We start from the raw sequence: 20,157 nt of genomic DNA on the forward strand, positions 1-20,157 counted from the left end.
TTCCAATTTTTCATAGGTCATGTCTTTAATTAGTGTTGAGTGATGGAGCCTCAATAGCTGTGTTTAGACAGGCAGCCCTGTTCGGATGTTTCAATAATTGGTCTTTTGTCAATCAGCTCTGAAAAGATCTGATGTGATTAGTCAAAAGACCAATTTAGTGGGGGGGAATCTGAATTGAGCTGCCTGTGTAAACAGAGCCAGTGACAGGTAAACAGGCAACATTATGAAAAAGCTCAACAGTTCATTAATATTTGCCACAAATAAATGATGCATGTTTCCAAAGGTTCTGTTTAGCTACAACACAGTTGAGTGCATGAGACTACAGCGAACAATACTGCTTTAGTTCAACTTAATATCAAGTACTGTTGTATAAGGCAAGGAAATTAGTACTTGGATACAAAGTACAACAGGAAACAGTTTGCCACAGTATGTGATAATACTAGGTAGCATTGAATCGGTTTAGTGTTTTTTCATTACCAATGAGAAATCAAGAATCCAAAGAGGGAAACTAGATGTAAGTTTTGCCAAGACCTTATGAATACAGAGTAGAAGGCTGATGCTGTGACAGATGGAGCATTCTGGGTAAAGTAACCTATTATTCTGTGCCTCGGACTTAAACGTCTCCAGTGCAACAACGGTGTGTGTTAATTGGTAAGTGCAGTTAAGAGAGACTTGGTTGAACCAGTTGCATAAATACATACTGAAGTTAAGTTGGCATATGAGAAAGTACACTGGATGTTTGCAGGGTGAGAACGTAAGTTCAGAGCAGGACAGATTCTGATCCTGCCATCATTGGTGCACTAAGAGAAAACACAGGGTTAGGATTTGTCTCCACTGTGTTGGGAGGAGAACACAGCGCAGGGAGAGAGACTAGGACAAAATCATAATTGAAGGACTAGCCTACTTTGGACCACTGCAGAAGCGTCTCAGTGATATCATGCACACTCAAAAAAAATGAATCTATCCTGCGCTTCAACTTAGTCATTCAATAGACATAACCAGCTAACAGAACGAGTCCCTGAAAGCAAAGCAGGATTTTAAAACGTTTTTTTTTTTGTTGGTATCGCTCACCATGGCTTAATGTTTTGTTCATCAACATTCTCTTTCTAGCGGTCACTGGACCCCCAGGGATGACAGAGAAAAGATGTCTTAACGGCAATGGGGTTCCACTCCCATACAAACTCAAACATGCATGTGAAGATCTGACAGACAAAATGTAGCAGTAACAAGTTAGTCATGCTTAGTATTCAGGTGCCGACGACAACTGTCAGTTCAGAGTGAACGTTTTCGTTCAAGAAGACCATAACGTTTCCAAAAACTGCGACCTTCAAGGCAACCCTGGTTCTACATAAAGTATCGGTATTGAATAGCAGGACTACAGATGATGTCAGGCCTCTGTTGCCCAAATATGACCCCTTGGATCCTACCTCCTGTGGCTGACTGCATAACTGTCTGGAAGTGATGACTTACTCTGCCCTTGTGCTTCTTCTTACCATACAGATAGAATTACAAAAACAACAGGGCTCCTAAATGAGGCCTTCATAGAGTGAGTGTTATTAGTATGTACAAGAGTGAAGAAATTAATGTAAATGCATCTCCTTTTAGTGCTAGGCTGCATAACACTGAGCAGGGTCTCAATAGACTAGTTTTGCTTTCTCTCCTTGTCTCCTCTCATTGACCCTGCACTTACATGGCAGGATGATCAGGATCGGCAAAGAAATAATGCTAGGTGCTGTCACCTGTGCAGTTCATTCACATCAATACAGATGAAGGAGAGGGAGTATAGACTATTGAGACGCAGCCCTTGGTCTAGAGGGCTAATACTCAAGGGGAATGGGGGGGTGGGTGGTTCCTTCACAAATGTTTTAACCCACCTAACACGGACCTTAACCAACCCAGAATCAATGAGATCATTGGCCATTTAAAGCTGGAATCATTAGCGGTGAAACTGCCATGTCTGTTTGCGTTATTACAACAACAAAGACAAAACACTTTTTTCATCGGACATCATTGCACATGAGATAGCTCCTCCCACCAGCCTCCACTGGTTCTATAGAAGGATGGGCTCTTTGTAATTGCTGAAATGGAATGTTATCAAACACACAGAACATATGGAAACCACGTTTGACTCCGTTCCAATCATTCCATTCCGGCCATTACAATAGCTTCCCCCACCAGCCTCCTCTGGATATAACAGCAGAGTATGTACTATAAACTGTTTTTATCATGATACTGGATGCTCATCTCCTCCGTTTGAAAAACAATAACAAATGCACCTGGGGCGACCAGTGGCGATGTTTCGCCTTTTGCGGATCCCAGCTTTAAAGGGAACTACTGTAGAGTCGCAGGATTAGCTTCTAGCCCTGGGTGGGCATCCCTGTTGTAAGAATCAGGTGATGGCATGGAGGATGAGAAAAGTAGAGACGGAAGTAGTGTCTCTGTCAGTGTGTCTTAAGCTTCTGTTCCTGCAGGGTGCGCTGCAGCTCTCTCAGGTTCTCTGACAGCAGCTCCACCTCATCCAGCCTCCCGTTGAGCTTGGCGTCGAAGATGTACGCCCGAATGTTATCGATCTGCTGCAGCAGCAACTCCTCCTCGATCAGGTCAACGTCCGGCATTGCCGCCTCACCCTCCTCTTCAAAGGGATTGGTCGAGGCTCCCGGCAGGGTATTCCCAGAAGCCTCTTTAAAAGGGTTACCTTCATCATTCTCCTCCTCCTCCTCTTCGAAAGGGTTGCCTGTGACGCCATCAACCTGCCCTTGCACCCCGCCCTCCTCTTCCTCCTCAAACGGGTTGTACTCCTTCTTCCCGTTAGCTACCTCCTTGTGCTCCTTCTGGATCTCCTCGGAGAACGGGTTGGACGGATCCTCCTCCACCGTGGTGGAGTCTTCCTCAAAGGGGTTGAAGGAGGCGCTGTTCTGTCCCTCTACATCTCCCCCCAGCCACGGGGGCGACTCCTCATCCTTGTCCGTCAGGGCAGGGAAGGCCCTCATGGACGGGGGGCTGCTCTCTGCTTTAGGGGTCAACTCTTCCTCCTTGTTCTCTTCCTCCCCCTCCCTATGGAGGCTCCCTGTATCAGTTAGGTTCAGTGAGCCCTGCCAGGTGTATGTGGCCTGAGTGGATCCTGGGGCTTGGCTCTGAGCCCTGTGCTTCATATTCCCCCTCTCCCTGTCCTCCAGGTGCTGCAGCTCCTCCTGGGCCAGTCTCTGGGACAGAGTGATGGCCAGGTGGGTCTGCTGCTGGTCGTACTCATCCTGGAGAACACACAGTTCAACAAATCACACACTAGTCCCTACACAGTGCACTATTTCTGACCAGAGCCCTGTTACGGTCCATTGCATTGTAATCGCAGTACATATCGCAGCTACATTTTGTAACATTATGTAGGTTTCCCCACCTGAAGCTGCCTGAGGTTCTCCTCCAGCATGGCCACCTCGTCATGTCTATGGGCGGCCTTGGCCTGCCGCAGGAACGACCGGATATTCTCTATCTGCTGCAGCATGGGGTCTTCCAGCTCCCCGTAGGTGTGGAGGGTGTCTGAGGAGGGCAGCCAGCCTCCAGCTTTGGTCATGCGGGGGACTCTGGGGGCCTGGGGAGGCTCCCCGTTGGTGCAAGAGGCTGGGCGGTTCTTCTCAGAGTCCTGCCTTCTCTTCTGGGCAGCCTGGCAGGAAGATAGGAAGGTACGCTTTTAGAGACAGCTTTACTATATAATACACTACTTATAAAAGCAGTTGCTTTTAGCTTTCCTGGTATAAGACATATCAGACCCTTTTTGGAGTATCATTATTGGGTCTTTAGTTTAAACAATAAGCAGCCTCCTCACCAGTCTTTCCTGGGCGAGCCTCTTCTCCTGCTCCTGCTTCCGCTTCATCTTCAGCTCCTCATACTTATCCTTAGTGGGCAGAGACATCAGACCCAGTAACTTCTCCTGCAGGAGGGGGGCGGGATAGGGAGAGAGATGGAGAGAAACAGAGAAAGAGAGAGAAAAGGGTTGAGAAAGAGAGGGAGGTGTTTGCATGTGTTGTGTAATGAGCTATTATTCTGGGGAAAGTGACCAATCATTCACTCTTCACCACACCATTCAGCTTATCCATAACTGCTCTTTATGTACAGTAGTGTACCCTCTGTCTCACCTGGACGAACAGTGTGGCTGTGTATCTGACCATCCTCTGCAGCTGGAGATTCTTTGGATGGGGCTGTGGCTCCTCCTTCATTCCCAGTGTTAAGATCCTCTTACTGACAGAAATACATAGAGAATGTTACAAGAATATGGTTATTTGGCAGACACTTTTATTCAAACTACAGTTGGGCCAAAATACACTATATATACACAAAAGTAGGTGGACATCCCTTCAAATTAGTGGAAGCTTTCCAGAAAGCTTTCCAGAAAATATTCCATGGGAAGTAAAGCCCGGGAACTTTGGGAATCTTGCTTAAATTCTTTTAAAAAAAGTTAGCTTATAATAGTGAACCTTTTTTGTGGGATACACATAAGGCAATTCTAGGTCTTGTGGCATATTTTGGTTGAACTATCCCCAATTCAATGGAATTGCAATCCTCTACATGCACAGTGCATTCTTCCATCACATGTGCAGTGCACTCTTCCCTCACATGTGCAGCTGATTCTCAAGATCTTGCACACTAATGAGATGCTATTGAGCCCACACTACTAGACTGTCTGAGTCAAGGACTACATGCTTTCTGGTATGTTTTGATTACAATACTGGCAGGGGTGAATATATTTTATATGACATATTATTTTTTGTTAAATAGTAAATAGTAGCCTACAGCAAAGTGTTTTTAACTCCTTTCTAACTAGTTAACAATTTATGCTAGTTAGTTTTTGTTACCATGTTTGCTACCAGCTTTCTTGAGCCTGCTAACTAAGGAGTGTTAATTCACCTGTTTCCATACATGTTTCATTTTAAAACATTTATCTTACAAAGGAGTTGTTTAATCTAACTGCTTTAACTATTTATCTGTACATGGAATTATATTTCTTTACTCCTTTTTTCAAATCTTTACAGGAAAATGCCATGGGCATTATCTGATGTGTGGAGACATTTCATTGCAGCTAATGTAGAAGGAAAAGTGTACTTTTGTAAATACTGTGGCAAATCATATGTGAAGAATGCAACAAAAATCCAGAATCATCTAGCCAAGTGCATAAAGTTCCCTCAGCGCTCACAACAAGCAACCTCTGACAAAAGTCCCTCTACTTCTATTCGAGGTGAAAATGATGAATCAGACACCTTATCGATAGAAACAGCTCATGGTCTTCCTGGAATGAGAAGTTTTCTTGACTCAATACAGGAACGTAGTGAGAGAAACACTGATGAACGCCTTGCTCGAGCTGTGTATGCAACTGGTTCACCTCAGATGCTCACTGGCAATGTGTATTGGAAGAGATTTCTGAATGTTCTTCACCCAGCATACACCCCTCCAACCAGACATGCTTTATCTACTCATTTGCTGGATGCAGAGTTTAACAGAGTTCAAGTCATAGAGAAAGCAGACTGTATTGCAATCATCTCTGATGGGTGGTTGAATGTTCGTGGGCAAGGAATAATTAACTACATCATCTCCACCCCTCAAACAGTATTCTACAAGAGCACACAGACACAATGGACAACAGACACACTGGCCTCTACATTGCAGATGAGCTGAAGGCAGACATCAATGACCTTGGACCACAGAAGGTATTTGCACTTGTGACAGACAATGCTGCGAACATGAAAGCTGCTTGGTCTAAAGTGGAGGAATCCTATCCTCACATCACACCCATTGACTGTGCTGCTCATGCACTGAATCTGCTCCTCAAGGACATCATGGCACTGAAAACAATGGATACAGTACACTCTACAAGAGAGCCAAGGAAATGGTTAGGTATGTGAAGGGTCATCAAGTTATAGTAGCAATCTACCTCACCAAGCAAAGTGGGAAGAATAAGAGCACCACATTGAAGCTGCCCAGCAAAACCCATTGGGGTGTTGTTGTCATCATGTTGGAGGGGAAGGAGTCTCTCCAAGAAATGGCCATATCACAATATGCCGATATGGACAGCCCCATCAAGAGGATCCTCCTGGATGATGTATTTTGGGAGAGAGAGGTAAGCAGCCTGAAACCTATAGCAGTAGCCATTGCACGGATTGAGGGAGACAATGCCATCCTGTCTGATGTTCAGACTCTGCTTGTAGATGTAAGAGAATAAATCTGTACTGCCCTGCCCACTTCACTGTTGTTCTAACAGAGGAAACTGCAGTTCTGAAATACATCAAAAAGCGTGAAGACTTCTGCCTGAAGCCCATACACGCCGCAGCGTACATGTTGGACCCTAAGTATGGTGCAGAGATCAACAAGGCCTATGGTGTCACTACTGTGTCTCGCCACCTTGGCCTGGATGAGGGCAAGGTTCTTGGCAGTCTGGCGAAGTACACTTCCAAGCAAGGGCTTTGGGATGGAGATGCAATATGGCAGTCGTGCCAACATATCTCATCAGCCAACTCAGAGCGCAACTGGTCCTTGTTTGGGAACACACACACACCACACACACACAACAGGCTGACCAATACAAAGGTTGAAAAATTGGTGGCCATCCGGGCAAATTTGAGGCTTTTTTTTTCTATTGGAAGGATTTAATAATTTGAAATTATGTCTACTTATGATATGGTATAGGGTTTATGTTTCTGTCTCCATATATGGTAAATCTACCCAATGCAAAAAGCATCTACATTTAAAATGGTATTAATAACCATTTGCATTTATTTCCGTTAATTCCCATGGAAAGTTTTCACCTCTGAATATTCCCCAAAATGTGCAACCCTACTGACAGGTGTATAAAATCGCGCACGATCATGCAATCTCCATAGACAAACAGTAGAATGACATTGGCAGTAGAATGGCCTTACTGAAGAGTTCAGTGACTTTCAAATAAGTTTGTCAAATGTCTGCCGTGGTCAACTGTAAGTGCTGTTATTGTGAAGTGGGAATGTCTAGGAGCAACAACAGCTCACAGAACGGGACCACCAAGTGCCTAAGATCACCATGCATTGCCGCCATTGGACCCTGGAGCAGTGAAAACATGTTCTTTGGATAAATGAATCACGCTTCACCATCTGACAGTCTGCCCCAATGCAGTGCCAACTGTAAAGTTTAGTGGAGAAGGAAATAGCCTGAGGCTGTTGTTCTTAGTTTGGGCCCGGCCCCTTAGTTCCAGTGAAGGGAAATCTTAACGCTACAGCATATAATGGCATTCTAGACCAGGTGTGCCCAACCTTCTTTGAAGTGAGATCTACTTTTTCATTTGCCAGCCTGATGAGATGTACCAGTCTCTAAATCTAAACCAACCAACAAAATGTATGAAACGCAACACACCACTGAGTATGAACCTGTTGCTATAATACCCAAATATAATGTGGACCAATAACATGTTTTACACAAATAAGTGCAACTCATTTAATTTCCTACCTTAGTGTGACTTTTGGCATTGGTGGAGGCAAGTAGTTTTTTATAGTCAGGGCTGCAGCAGCGTGTTGCAAGTCTCATGCAGGCCACACGGTGGTCATCCGTCATAGTAGATCTGTACTTGGACTTAATTATCTTCATGTGAGAAAATGCAGACTCACAGAGGTAGGTTGATCCAAAAAGGTCTGATAAATTGAAAGCACGTCGTATTTGGGATACTTCTCCTCTAGCAGTAGCTCCCAGAACTCTTCCTTCATCTCAGTGGCTGCCCTGGATTTCAGCTTAATGTCATTTTGAAGGGTGAGAATTTCAGTTTCTGCTATAGTTGTGTCCAACTGAAAAAGTGATCCCATTTTGGAGGCAATGACTTCCACATTTGTCTGTGCCAAACGGAAAGCACAAACTCAGCAAAAAAAGAAACAAGACGATTATTTTCAGCAACCTTAACATGTGTAAATATTTCGATGAACATAAGATTCAACAACTGAGACATAAACAGAACGAGTTCCAGATATGTGACAAACAGAATGGAATAATGTGTCCCTGAACAAAGGGGGGTGGGGGGGTCAAAATCAAAAGTAACAGTCAGTATCTGGTGTGGCCACCAGCTGCATTAAGTACTGTAGTGCATCTCCTACTCATGGACTGCACCAGATTTGCCTGTTCTTGCTGTGAGATGTTACCCCACTCTTCCCCCGAGGCACCTGGAAGTTCCCGGACATTTCTGGGGAGAATGGCCTGAGCCCTCACCCTCCGATCCAACAGGTCCCAGCCATGCTCAATGGGATTGAGATCCGGGCTCTTCGCAGGCCATGGCAGAACACTGACATTCCTGTCTTACAGGAAATCACGCACAAAACAAGTAGTATGGCTGGTGGCATTGTCATGTCGGAAGGTCATGTCAGGATGAGCCTGCAGGAAGGGTACCACATGAGGGAGGAGGATGTCTTCCTTGTAACGCACAGCGTTGAGATTGCCTGCAATGACAACAAGCTCAGTCCGATGAAGCTGTGACACACCGCCCCAGACCATGACGGACCCTCCACCTCCAAATCGATCCCCCTCCAGAGTACAGGCCTCATTCCTTTGACAATAAACGCAAATCCAACCATCACCCCTTGTGAGACAAAACCGCGACTCGTCAGTGAAGAGCACCTTTTGCCAGTCCTGTCTGGTCCAGCGACGGTGAGTTTGTGCCCATAGGCGACGTTGTTGCCGGTGTTGTCTGGTGAGGGCCTGCCTTACAACAGGCCTACAAGCCCTCGGTCCACAATATCTCAGCCTATTGTGGACATTCTGAGCACTGATGGAGGGATTGTGCATTCCAGGTGTAACTCGGGCAGTTGTTGTTGCCATCCTGTACCTGTCCCGCAGGTGTGATGTTCAGATGTACCGGTCCTGTGCAGGTGTTGTTACACGTGGTCTGCCACTGAGAGGACGATCAGCTGTCCGTCTTGTCTCCCTGTAGAGCTGTCTTATGCGTCTCCTTGCAGCATGCCTAAGGCACGTTCAGATGAGCTGTGAGCCTGGGCATCTTTCATTTGGTGTTTTTCCAGAGTCAGTAGAAAGGCCTCTTTAGTGTCCTAAGTTTTCATATCTGTGACCTTAATTGCCTACCGTCTGTAAGCTGTTAGTGTCTAATGGCCGTTCCACAGGTGCATGTTAATTAATTGTTTATGGTTCATTGAACAAGCATGGGAAACAGTGTTTAAACCCTTTACAATGAAGATCTATGAATTATATTAGAAAGGCAGGGTCTTGAAAAAGAGACATTTATTTTTTTTGCTGAGTTTATAAGTAGCAATAGGCTCAAGTGATGCAAATCAGGGAAACGCCTACCAAACTCAGATAAGATACTCTGAACTTGCTCCACGTAACGTGCACTGTCAAACTGTGCTGTATCCTTGCCCTGACATTCAAGTTCTGAATGCATGTGTTGAAAGAAGTGCAGGTCCTTACGTTGCAGCTTTCTTGTGAGCAGTTGTAGTTTGCATTTAGAAGTGTTCACAGAGCTGGTCATGTTGATTGCATGTTTGCCTTTTCCTTGCAGCTCTACATTCAGTTCATTAAGCATGCAAGTTAGGTCAGTGAGAAAAGCTAAATCCAGGAAGCACTGTGTGTCCTCTAGCTGTGCATATTCTGCATGTTTGGAGACCTTGAGAAACTCCTTGATTTCAGGCAACAACTCACTGAATCTCCCTAAAAATGTACCTCGGCTCAGCCACCGCACATCCGTGAGCAGCAGCAGTTCTGTGTGTTCCGCTTCGGTCTCTTCTAAGTGAGCGTGAAATAACCTCCGCCGTAGGGTTCTTGCTCGAATAGAACACACAATCGCAACAACCATCACCTCTTTCATGTTTAACATCTTCCCGCACAAAGCTTGCTGATGAACTACGCAGTGAAAACTAAGAAAGTCCGGGAAACAATCGTCCCGTTTGCACAATGCAACAAACCCAATAATGCGGCCTACCATAGCGGGTGCCCCATCGGTAGTAATGGAAACAAGCTTACAAAAGGGCAGCTGGAATTTGTTAGCAAACTCCATAAAAGCTTGAAAAATATATTTGCCCCTTGTATGTCCTTTCAGTGGCAAAATGGCAAGTAGTTTGTAGTTTTTCCTTTGTACTCATGTTGTCAAAAAACATTCTGATGAAAATGCATAACTGTGCCACATCATATCTGTGGACTCGTCAAACTGCAATATCCTTCTTCAGTTGATTCTCCGCTATTCCCTCACATCTTGTCACCGTATTTCTAGACAACTGAATGTCATTGATGGAAGCCATCAATTCAGTCTTTTTCTTAAAATCCCCAGAGAGGCTGTAGCCTCAATAAATGCTTCCTTGATCTCCCAAACTTTGAACAACTTTTTATGCCTAGCAAGAACGTGACTCACACGATAAGATGCTACGGTTGCCGCCTTCCCTTCGGTCACAGGCCTTGTGAAAATTGACTGCTGTGCTGCCCGTTGATTTTTTTAGTTCTTGTACCTTTCCTCTTCGTAATTCAGTCTTTGCTGGGAAATCTCTTTCCTGGATTTTGTGTGTGGTTTTAAATGTCGTTCTATGTTACCTTTCTTTGGGATAGCGATGCCATTATGTCAGATGAGACACACATTTTGAGTTTGACATGATAAAAAAAAGAATCATCCTCCCATTCTTGTGGAAATGATACGTTTTCTGTTTTTTTGTATCGTTCCCTTCACTCATTATTGCTGCTGTCTACCACACAACTTAAGAATGAATCTGAATACAAAGTTAGCTAGCTAGCTCCCTGCCTGGCATCACTACCTCGACTTGGCGTTGGAGGGCGGCATCTGACCACGCTAACTAGGCATACGTTAATAAGTGGGCAGGGACTGGTCATATTTTATGTAAATCACGTGACTTTTCAGACATTGCTATGAATGAAGGACTGTCGAATGTAAATAGCGTGAAAGAGATTATAGGAATTGATTTGTGTGGCTGGATTTTAGTAGATGTATAATCATCTCACAATCGACTGGCAAGCATGCCGCGATCGACCAGTAGATAGGGCACCCCTAGACGATTCTGTGCTTCCAACTTTGTGGCAACAGTTGAGGAAGACCATTTCCTGTTTCAGCAAAACAATGCCACCATGCACAAAGAAGAAATGGTTTGTCAAGACCGGTGTGGAAGAACGTGACTGGCCTGTGCAGAGCCCTGAACTCAACCCCATCGAACATCTTTGGGATGAATTGGAACGCTGACTGCGAGCCAGGCTTAATCGCCCAACATCAGTGCCCGACCTCATTAATGCTTGTGGCTGAATGGGAGTCCATGCAGCAATGTCCCAACATCTATTGGAAAGCCATCGTAGAAGAGTGGAAGCTGTTATAGCAGCAAAGGGGGAACCAACTTAATATTAATTCCCATGATTTTGGAATGAGATGTTCGACGAGCAGGTGTCCACATATAGTGTATGATGAAATCGAATATCATGATATTTGACTGACGATATATCGTGAACTGCAAGACTATACTATATTTGAACTCTACAAGTCAAACTGCTATCAGTTAGGCTGTATCAATATGTTGAAAATGAAGTCTGAATTAATGAACTAAGCCTTATTTTATCCCCATACTAAGGTTATTTAATGTGACTATAATAGGGCTGGGCGATATGGCCAAAATATCATATCATGGTATTTTTCAAAATGTTGACGGTATTTTATGTTTTTGATTGATGAAATACCTACATTTGCTTCATGAGCAGTGCGTGACCCTAGGGTGGCAACACATACATTCTAAATTATTTCTACATTATTTCAATGGGACTTTCTCCATTCTGATTGTTTTATACTGTTCAATTCAACTTCAACCTAAAATAATTTCCTGCATTTCCATCAATTTCTACATTTCCTGCACTCATTTGAGATCATTTCCACACTGCCACGATATGGGCAAAAAAACAAGACCTTATTTTTAACAAAATATTGCAATTGCAATTCAGATCAAAACACTTTGATTAACTTTTGGAATCATGGAAATAGAATGTTTATTCCAATTCTATAGTTAGAATATAAATAAGTGGACACTTTGAATACAGTGTTGTTTGATATGACAACGAATGAAAATGCCATGGACAAGTTAAAGTGACAGGGTAGGAACCAAAGTGATGTTCAGTGTTTCCTAGGGGACCCTATAATCTTTGGCTACATGAAATCTTTATTCATGTAGCCAACATATTCATGCCTCGCCTGTTCCTCTTTGACTTAGAAGATACTGTTGCACACAAACAACATGCTGATTTAAGCCTCCACCAGCACTGGTATCAGGCTGTATTAGCTAGCTACATCTGCTCTGACTCAGTACTTTTATTAGCTAGTTAGCTAGCCAGCTAACACAATTTAGTAATTTACAACTTTATCAATGTCTACACTGTATTTCTGATCAATTTGATGTTATTTTAATGGACAGAAAACGTGTTTTTCTTTGACCCCAAACTTTTGAATGGTAGTGTAGGATATTGTGATATTTAGAGTAGCATATCATAGAAGAGGTGTCCCTCAAATATCGCCAACCCTACATACACGTAACACATTCTGTATATAGTATGTACCTCAGTGCATCGATAAGTTCGTAGTATTTCTGGACTTCCATTCTCAGTCCACCAGCCGTGTCCAGGTTATAGGTGGTCTCTCCAGCACTGTGAGAAGTTAAAGTTTGACCAAACAGAACCACAGCAACATACATCTCTCGTAAAATGTAGCACACTATATAGAGAACGAGGTGTCATTTCAGACAGACTACGTCTTACTTAAGAGACTCAGCCATTCTGATGTACTCTGGAGCTCTCTCGTCCACCTTGTCCATGCACAGCCTCAGCCTCTGGAAGGAAGACAGGAGGATGAATGGTGAATGACAGCAAGCTCACTACACAGTGAACAACAGTGTGTTACCTCGTAGAGCTTGACGATGTCAGGCACGTGGTCCTTCTCCTCCAGTTTCTGCTGTTTCCTCATCAGGGTGTCCATGCAGTGGCAGCAGCAACGGATCCTCTCGTCATCCTTCTCTTCCAGAATGGAGGTGACACTGCTCAGGCTGCTGATGCTGCCTCTCCTGGAGCCCATCCCGCTGATGCTGCCCCCACCACCCCCTGTTGGAGGGGACTGAGACTGGCCCGGGCTGCCTGGAACACTCAGGGCCTCCCGTGTCCCACTGGTCAGCTTGTCTGGAGAGAAGAGAACTGGTTGGTGAGTCACTAACTAACTAATTCTGAGAAACACTGATGTCACTGTTGATTTTCTGGTTAAATATGGGTGTAATATCACTGTAAGTGTGTATACAGTGTACTCACAAGCCAAAGGCAGGGGCACAAACTCCATGCACTTCTTACACATGATGGAGCCACAGAGACGGCAGTGGTGTCGTCTGTTCCGGAGGTTGAACTTGTTCCCGCAGTCGGGACAGAACGGGACATCAGAGTCACTCACCCACGACACAACAGACTTCTCAATCGCTGGAGAGAGGAGTGGATTTTCAGGATTCACACAGAAAATGACGTTCAAATTCACACAGGGAGGAGCTGTACTCAATAAGAACAAATGTGGGTCCTGTATAATGTGATAATGAAAAAAACTAAATATACTGCAACATGGCCCCCTCTCAACCCACCTCTAATCTTGCCTGCATCTATGTTCATCCTGTCAAATGAGGTCAGCTGAAACACAAGACAGGATACATGGTGAGTCATGTCCAGACAGAAAGGGTGTGTAACTGCTACTGTATGTGTCAAATCCACATCAACAAACCCAAGGGGGAAACGACTTGTGATTGTTTGTGTGCTCACTTTCTCCAGCCTGATAATTAGCTTGTTGACCTCGATGACATAGTGGTCGATCCTGGCAGCTCTGTGCTTCTTGAAGAAGTCCAGATGACTTTTGGTGGCTCCTACGGAGGAGAAGAGGGGACACCATCAGACTGGATGGAAGCAGTCTCTAAAACTAGAGACCATAACAAAACAACACTCTTAGTTACAATTCAGGTGAGATGACTCAGTAGCATGCAATGACCAGACCAATACATTTCTTGTTAACTGTGGATTGTTGGAGCAGCAGATGTAAAGCCCTTTACCACCCCACCACTTTGCTCTTCTCCCAGTTTCCCCTCTGCATACTGCTCCCAGTCTCACCCAGCTCCTGAGGCTCCCACATGTAGGGGTCTACTCCACCGTAGTAGAAGGACTCATAGCTGTCCATCTCTGGCTTGTCCTCTCCATCCCTCTTCAGCAGCTTGTCTTTGGCTTTCTTAGCCTTCTGGACTAGACCTGCAGACAACAGGATGACAGTAGTGATTACTTCAATGAACTGGGCAAGGCTACCCGGCTATGAGACTCACTCTTGGGGCATTATTAGCTGACCTAAATGGAAAGACAAGCATTAAGAGACTCACTCTTGAGCTGTCCCCTGACATGTCTGTCATCCCCAGAGTGTTCCTCCTCATAGTGCTCCTGCAGCTGGTAGAATGACTGCAGGTCCTTCAAGCAAAGCGGGCACAGGAAGCCCTCCTTCACCTCCCCTGTGCCCTCAAAGGGGGGCAGGTAGCTGGAGGCCATGTTGATGGGGGGGTGCAGGGTGGTAGCAGTGACACCCACGGTGTGTCCCTGTCTCATGCCACGCCCAACTTGGTGTGACGCCCACCCCTCATCAGATTCATTATACACCAGGAGAAAGCCTGAGGCAGAAACGGACAGCTTGAAGCAGTAGAGGGGGTCAAGGGTTCTGACAATAACATACAGGGGCATATTACTCCGATTCTGTTGTAAAACATTTCTTAAACGGAAGCAAATGGAAGGTAATGGGGAGGGACCTACCTGAACGTGTCCAATATTAACTCTCGTTTTAGTTGCACTGTTTGGACTAATGATTACACCCTAGGTAAGAAGTCCAGATCGTTGTTTATGGAAGTCATGGTTTACTGAATGACAACCCTAAAATCATCCAGCAACGACTAGTCAGGTGACATGGACATAACGGTCTTTGATCATTGAACGCTTACTACTCACGTAAATCATATGCATGGCTAAATGTATAGTGTTAGAAATAATAAAGTTAGCTAGCTAACAACGAGAGCAGTAGGCTGTGTTTACATTGTCAGTAGGAAGGGAAATCACTTGAGTAGAACTATCCAGTCCAGACAGACAGATAATATAACCAGGCAGCTGGCTGGCTACTGAACAATTCAAACACATAAAGCAACCATGGAAAAAAACAGCTAGCTGACTAAGTTAGCAAAAGGCTAACGAGGTAGCTATAGTTCTGGTTCTGACGTTTAGCCAGCACCAAGCGCACACCGTTTCCAATGACACAAACAATCCAATACAGATGTATTTACTTACAGATCGCAATGTAAGTCTGCTAACGGTGTAGTTTATGTATGAATATTTGACAGCTCGTTGCTAATCTCCAGCTGCAACGCTCTCTCCGCGGGTGAAAAGTTAGCAGTCTAGTCCACCGAGCTATAATAAAACGGTCTAGTCACACACTGTACGGTGGTACCGTCAATAGTCTCGTCATGTGATTAGCATACAGCCGAGACGGGAAGTGAGAATGGACAAAAAGCACGTTGAAGCCAAAAGGAACCATGACCCTAGGTCTGCGACCGTGCTATCCGGGAACCTCGGGACGTCCCTAACCCACTGAAGTTTACATTTAAATGGTTTAGGTAGGGGTTAGTGTTTAGGGTATGGACGTCCCAAGGATCCCGGATTTCACTTCAGACTGCCCTGTTTTATAACAGGAAGAGATACATTTATCAGAGGGAGCACATGTTCTTGGACACACACACACACAAACACTAGTTGTGAGGATAGATATTCATGGTGGACTGGAAGAGAGGAGGGAAGAGAGAGAAGTGAGAATGTCCAGCTTGGAGAAGATCTGTGAGGTCGTCAGCCTAGAGACCTGCCATCCATACTTCAGACTGTCGCTCAGCAGATACCTCTCGCATAAGGCATGGTGCAGTAGGCCAAAACTGTGTCCAGACTGGTGAACCAGTGTAGAGTAGGCACCATGCATTACCATGCATTTGTAACCCTCTTCCCTGTGTCAGATCCCAATGGCCCTCCTGCAGAATCGGGAGAAGATGACCAACGAGTCGCCCACAGGTCTCAACCTTCAACCTTCTGCAGTCATACCCATCAGACCCCATCTGAGACCAGGACTTCTTCAATGCCGGACAGACAAAGAACTGGTGAGTGATCGTAACATGGTACACACACACACACACACACACACACACACACACACACACACACACACACACACACACACACACACACACACACACACACACACACACACACACACTGCCTTTTCATTTTCACTCCTGCTCTGACCAAGGGAGAGTAGTGTATTAAGTCCAGAAATTCCTGCTGTTTATTCACAGAGTTGTTTATTTGGTAACAGCAGTTGTGTTCTGTTGAGTACCAAACAACTGAACAACAACACATTTATAAAGGCCTATTTACAGGATACAAACACTAAAATGTAACACAATAAAATAACAATAAGGAGCCTATATACAGGGCATACCAGTACCGAGTCAATTAGTCAAGGTAATTTGTACATGTAGGTAGGGGTAAAGTGAATATGCATAGTTAATAAACAGCGAGTAGCATGCGTGTATAAACAAAGGGGGTCAATGTAAATAGTCTGAGTGACCATTTGATTGACTGTTCAGCTATTTAGGAGCCTTTTGGACTTAGACTTGGCGCCCCGGTACCGCTTGCCATGTGGTAGCAGATAAAACAGTCTATGAATTGGGTGACTGGAGTCTTTGACAATTTTTAGGGCCTTCCTCTGACACCGCCTAGTATATAGGTCCTGGATGGCAGGAATCTTGGCCCCAGTGATGTACTGTGCCGTACGCACTACCCTCTGTAGCACCTTACTGTCAGATGCTGAGCAGTTGCCATACCAGGTGGGGCTGCAACCGGTCAGGATGCTCTCGATGGTGTAGCTGTAGAACTTTTTGAGTGTGCAGACCTCTGGCACCTGCACTGCCCTGTCACTGTAGAGATAATTGACAGTACTGTAGGTTGGGGTTAGGTTCCAGATTTCTGCTGACGTTGTGTTCAGGTTGTACAAGCCTCTGGTTAAATTGAGGCCAGCTTGTGCTAAGCTTGTGTTCTACAACCTGCCAGTTGCCTGAGGATGATTTGAGGTTGTGGTCTAGAGGCCTCCGGTCTGGTTCTGTTCAGTGGTCAGAAGGAAGGATTGGGGTTCTGGAAGTCCTATCACAGCACCCTCAAAGCCTAGCGCAGTGATGAAGATGTTGATGATGACTGTGAAGAAAACAAATACTGTTGCTGTGTTGTTCATCATGTTCAGCTTTGAGTGTTTCCTCACATCATTCAGATCATACTTCACTAGAGAGAGAGAGAGTAGGAAGGTTATTCAACATGTTCACCTTTCTGTTTACAGATAGCCATATAGTGTGTGTGTGTGTGTGTGTGTGTGTGTGTGTGTGTGTGTGTGCGTGCGTATATGTTAGTATGTGTGAATGAGTGACAGAGTGTATTACTAACCTATAAAGACCAGCAGTAGTCCCACAACAACCTGTAGCGTAATAGACATGGACAGCAGTACTATGAGAGGTTTGTAGAATCTGTACTGTGACTCCATGTATAGAACAGTCTTTAGCTGGGATGAGTTAGCCATGAGTAGAGCCACATCAAGCATACTCTGAGCTACACTCTTCCTAGTGGCATAGTGATTCATGTTAATCATTCGGTACACCTTTCCAGAGGGGTCGAGACGGTCGTGGTTCGCCTGTGGGTTAGAGGGTAGACCATCAGGCGTATAGGTCACACATGCTCATGTAGCGTGGTTCGTTCTGAATTGTGTACTTTTAATTAGGACGCTGCCACAACTGAAGGTCTGCTAGTGGAATTATTTTTATTTGCCCTGCACACGAAGAGACAACACACATTATGTTAACCCTTGGCGCAGTCCTAGCTCTCAGGCACCTTGCTATCCGAAGGTCAGGCAAAAGAGAACAATAAGGGGGTACGGAAATACAGGTAACCCGCGATGGGCCAAACCAAAATATACACAACTTTTACAATCACATGTATGTAGAATATTGATATGAAAAAGTGCTTGTACACGAAAGAATAACATTAGCTATGCAGCTGTAATTACATTTTTTTTTAAAGAAACTGAATTATTATTATTATTATCAAATTATTAACATCCCCTCTTGACCTGGCCTATTTGAATTGGTCCTTGTGTGCAATTCGGTGTATAATCTAGGAGAACAAAATCACACTGCTACACTCAAACACACGAATGCAGTGGATTAACTAAAGGCACTGCCTTTCCTCCATGGCAGAAGGGTGTGTTCTACAACGACATCACACACGGGTGTCCACATCTTCTCACGGAGGTGGGGTTGGGAATTGTCAAATACGGATATAGGTAAATACGAGATGTCACAAGTGGGTGCGACACTCCGAAACACAAAGGGCATAGTCAGCTCTTCGCGGAGGCGAGAAATATGGCGAGGAGCCAGACAGTGAAATGATTTCCGTAGTCAAAAGGTTTGAACGCTTCATGTCTCCACTATAGGCTATGAATGCTCTTTAATGAAGCTAATAGACGACGAGCTGTAAATGATATTGTATTGTGGGGGAATACTTTGTGAAGTGTCCATACCAGTAGGAGTTATACAGTCCCCACTGGGCACAGACGTCAGTTCATTTTGATGTACATTTTGTTGTCAACTAATGTGAATTCAATGTGAAATCAACAACAAAAAATTCACCATGTCATCTGATTTAGGTTAAAGGTTGGGTGGAAAAGAGACTACATACGTTGATGATTTTTCATCAAATCGAATCAGTTTTCCATGTTGATTCAACGTCATCACATTGATTTAAATTATGTGAAAACACAACCTGGACTCGGGGGTAGACGTAACATAGTAAATATAAATCGGGGACAACCATTTTTTTGCCCAGTGGGTCATAACTGCAACTTATCTCCTTGTAGCCCAAATCCGAATTTTCAGTCAAAATGTACAACATCCTATTTAGTTGCTTATGACACAGTTAAAAACGTGCTAGGACCCCACCACAGTAGCCTGAGGTTTGACGATATAATGTTTAACTTACTTCTATGTCGTCTAGTTTGTTGAGAGTGATGTCCTCCCCATTCGCCCTTGCTTCACTGTCCATGCTGGCCAAGACAACTGCGGTTACCGATATAACCAACACATGAAAACTAGTTTAGAATAGTTACATACGTTACACACGGTAGGCTACCGTACATCTCGCAGGTAGACTAAAGATCAGCTGTCATCTGCAGTTTGCCGTAGCCTTTCTTGTCACCGGCTTCACGCAGCCAAACTGAAAATGTTGAGTGTATTTCCCAGGTGTGTGAGCTTTGCTTATTCAAAACTACCCATCCCACTGTCTAATCTTACGAACGCAGTACACTCAATCGCTCTCTCTTTCGGTCTTTCTCTTTCTTAAACAGATACCAACACGCATACTGTACACACACAGCTCTGGAGTGGGAGGGGTTTTCCCTCAATGAAGAACATAATACTTGCTCCTCTGGTTTCATTGTCTCAATAAGTTCTATTTTTTTGATGGATGACAAACAGGAATGAACAAGATGTTATTTTAGTTATCATTAAACATTACCTTCAAGCGTTTAGTGTGGCGTTAGACAAACAAAAGTAGGATATCAAAACAAAATGTTGATCATGTTTGACAAGCACCGACACACACACACACGCACGTACACACATACGGATAGATGTGCGCACACACACACTTCCAGGTATCCAGCAAGACAGATATGATGAGTGGTGAGGAGAGTTGGGCACAGCTGCTGTGTTGGCATTCACTCCTATCACTACAGTAGTGAGGTGGAGAGGAGAGTTAGTAATGAAGTACACAAGTACTTTTTATGTGTTACTTCAGCCATGTCTGTGATAAATGTTATTGGCAATGGGCACATCTGTTGGAACAGTTGTGTATTTTGCGTCATCAGTGTTGCTTTATGGGGATCGGCTGTCTGATTCAGCTAGTTGGTGTAACGGTTTTCGTCGTCTGAAGAAGAGGAATCGGACCAAAGTGCAGCGAGGTAAGTGTTCATGCTTTTTATTGAATAACCGAAACAGTCCTGTAAGGTGCAAAACACTGAACAGAAAATAACTACCCACA

General features: G+C 44.5%; 2 protein-coding genes across 6 annotated transcripts; both read right to left on the minus strand.

Moving 5' to 3' along the window:
• Nucleotides 1-4: 4 nt before the first annotated feature.
• On the minus strand, nucleotides 5-15,589 carry LOC118370694 (rabenosyn-5). Of its 4 annotated transcripts, none has more exons than XM_035755761.2 (14): nucleotides 15,322-15,586; nucleotides 14,797-14,856; nucleotides 14,376-14,657; nucleotides 14,116-14,250; nucleotides 13,774-13,874; nucleotides 13,599-13,644; nucleotides 13,282-13,443; nucleotides 12,884-13,155; nucleotides 12,742-12,812; nucleotides 12,544-12,630; nucleotides 4,131-4,233; nucleotides 3,821-3,925; nucleotides 3,395-3,658; nucleotides 5-3,251 (listed from the first exon to the last, which is right to left on the minus strand). In XM_035755761.2, exons 3-14 carry the CDS (start codon nucleotides 14,593-14,595, stop codon nucleotides 2,442-2,444), a joined length of 2,376 nt encoding a protein of 791 aa, XP_035611654.2. In that variant the 5' UTR covers nucleotides 14,596-14,657; nucleotides 14,797-14,856; nucleotides 15,322-15,586; the 3' UTR covers nucleotides 5-2,441. The 4 variants fall into 4 exon arrangements, with proteins under 4 accessions (XP_035611654.2, XP_035611656.2, XP_052337918.1 ...); XM_035755763.2 differs by having other exon boundaries at nucleotides 14,797-14,913; XM_052481958.1 differs by lacking the exon at nucleotides 14,797-14,856 and having other exon boundaries at nucleotides 13,321-13,443; nucleotides 15,322-15,589.
• A 770-nt stretch (nucleotides 15,590-16,359) lies between these two features.
• On the minus strand, nucleotides 16,360-19,498 carry LOC118370693 (ninjurin-1-like). 2 transcript variants are annotated; one of them, XM_035755759.2, is made up of 3 exons: nucleotides 19,099-19,498; nucleotides 17,512-17,755; nucleotides 16,360-17,268 (listed from the first exon to the last, which is right to left on the minus strand). In XM_035755759.2, exons 1-3 carry the CDS (start codon nucleotides 19,159-19,161, stop codon nucleotides 17,156-17,158), a joined length of 420 nt encoding a protein of 139 aa, XP_035611652.1. In that variant the 5' UTR covers nucleotides 19,162-19,498; the 3' UTR covers nucleotides 16,360-17,155. The 2 variants fall into 2 exon arrangements, with proteins under 2 accessions (XP_035611652.1, XP_035611651.1); XM_035755758.2 differs by having other exon boundaries at nucleotides 16,360-17,352; nucleotides 19,099-19,495.
• Nucleotides 19,499-20,157: the final 659 nt, after the last annotated feature.

This window comes from Oncorhynchus keta, chromosome 27 (assembly GCF_023373465.1).
Source record: "Oncorhynchus keta strain PuntledgeMale-10-30-2019 chromosome 27, Oket_V2, whole genome shotgun sequence".
NCBI lineage: Eukaryota > Metazoa > Chordata > Actinopteri > Salmoniformes > Salmonidae > Oncorhynchus > Oncorhynchus keta.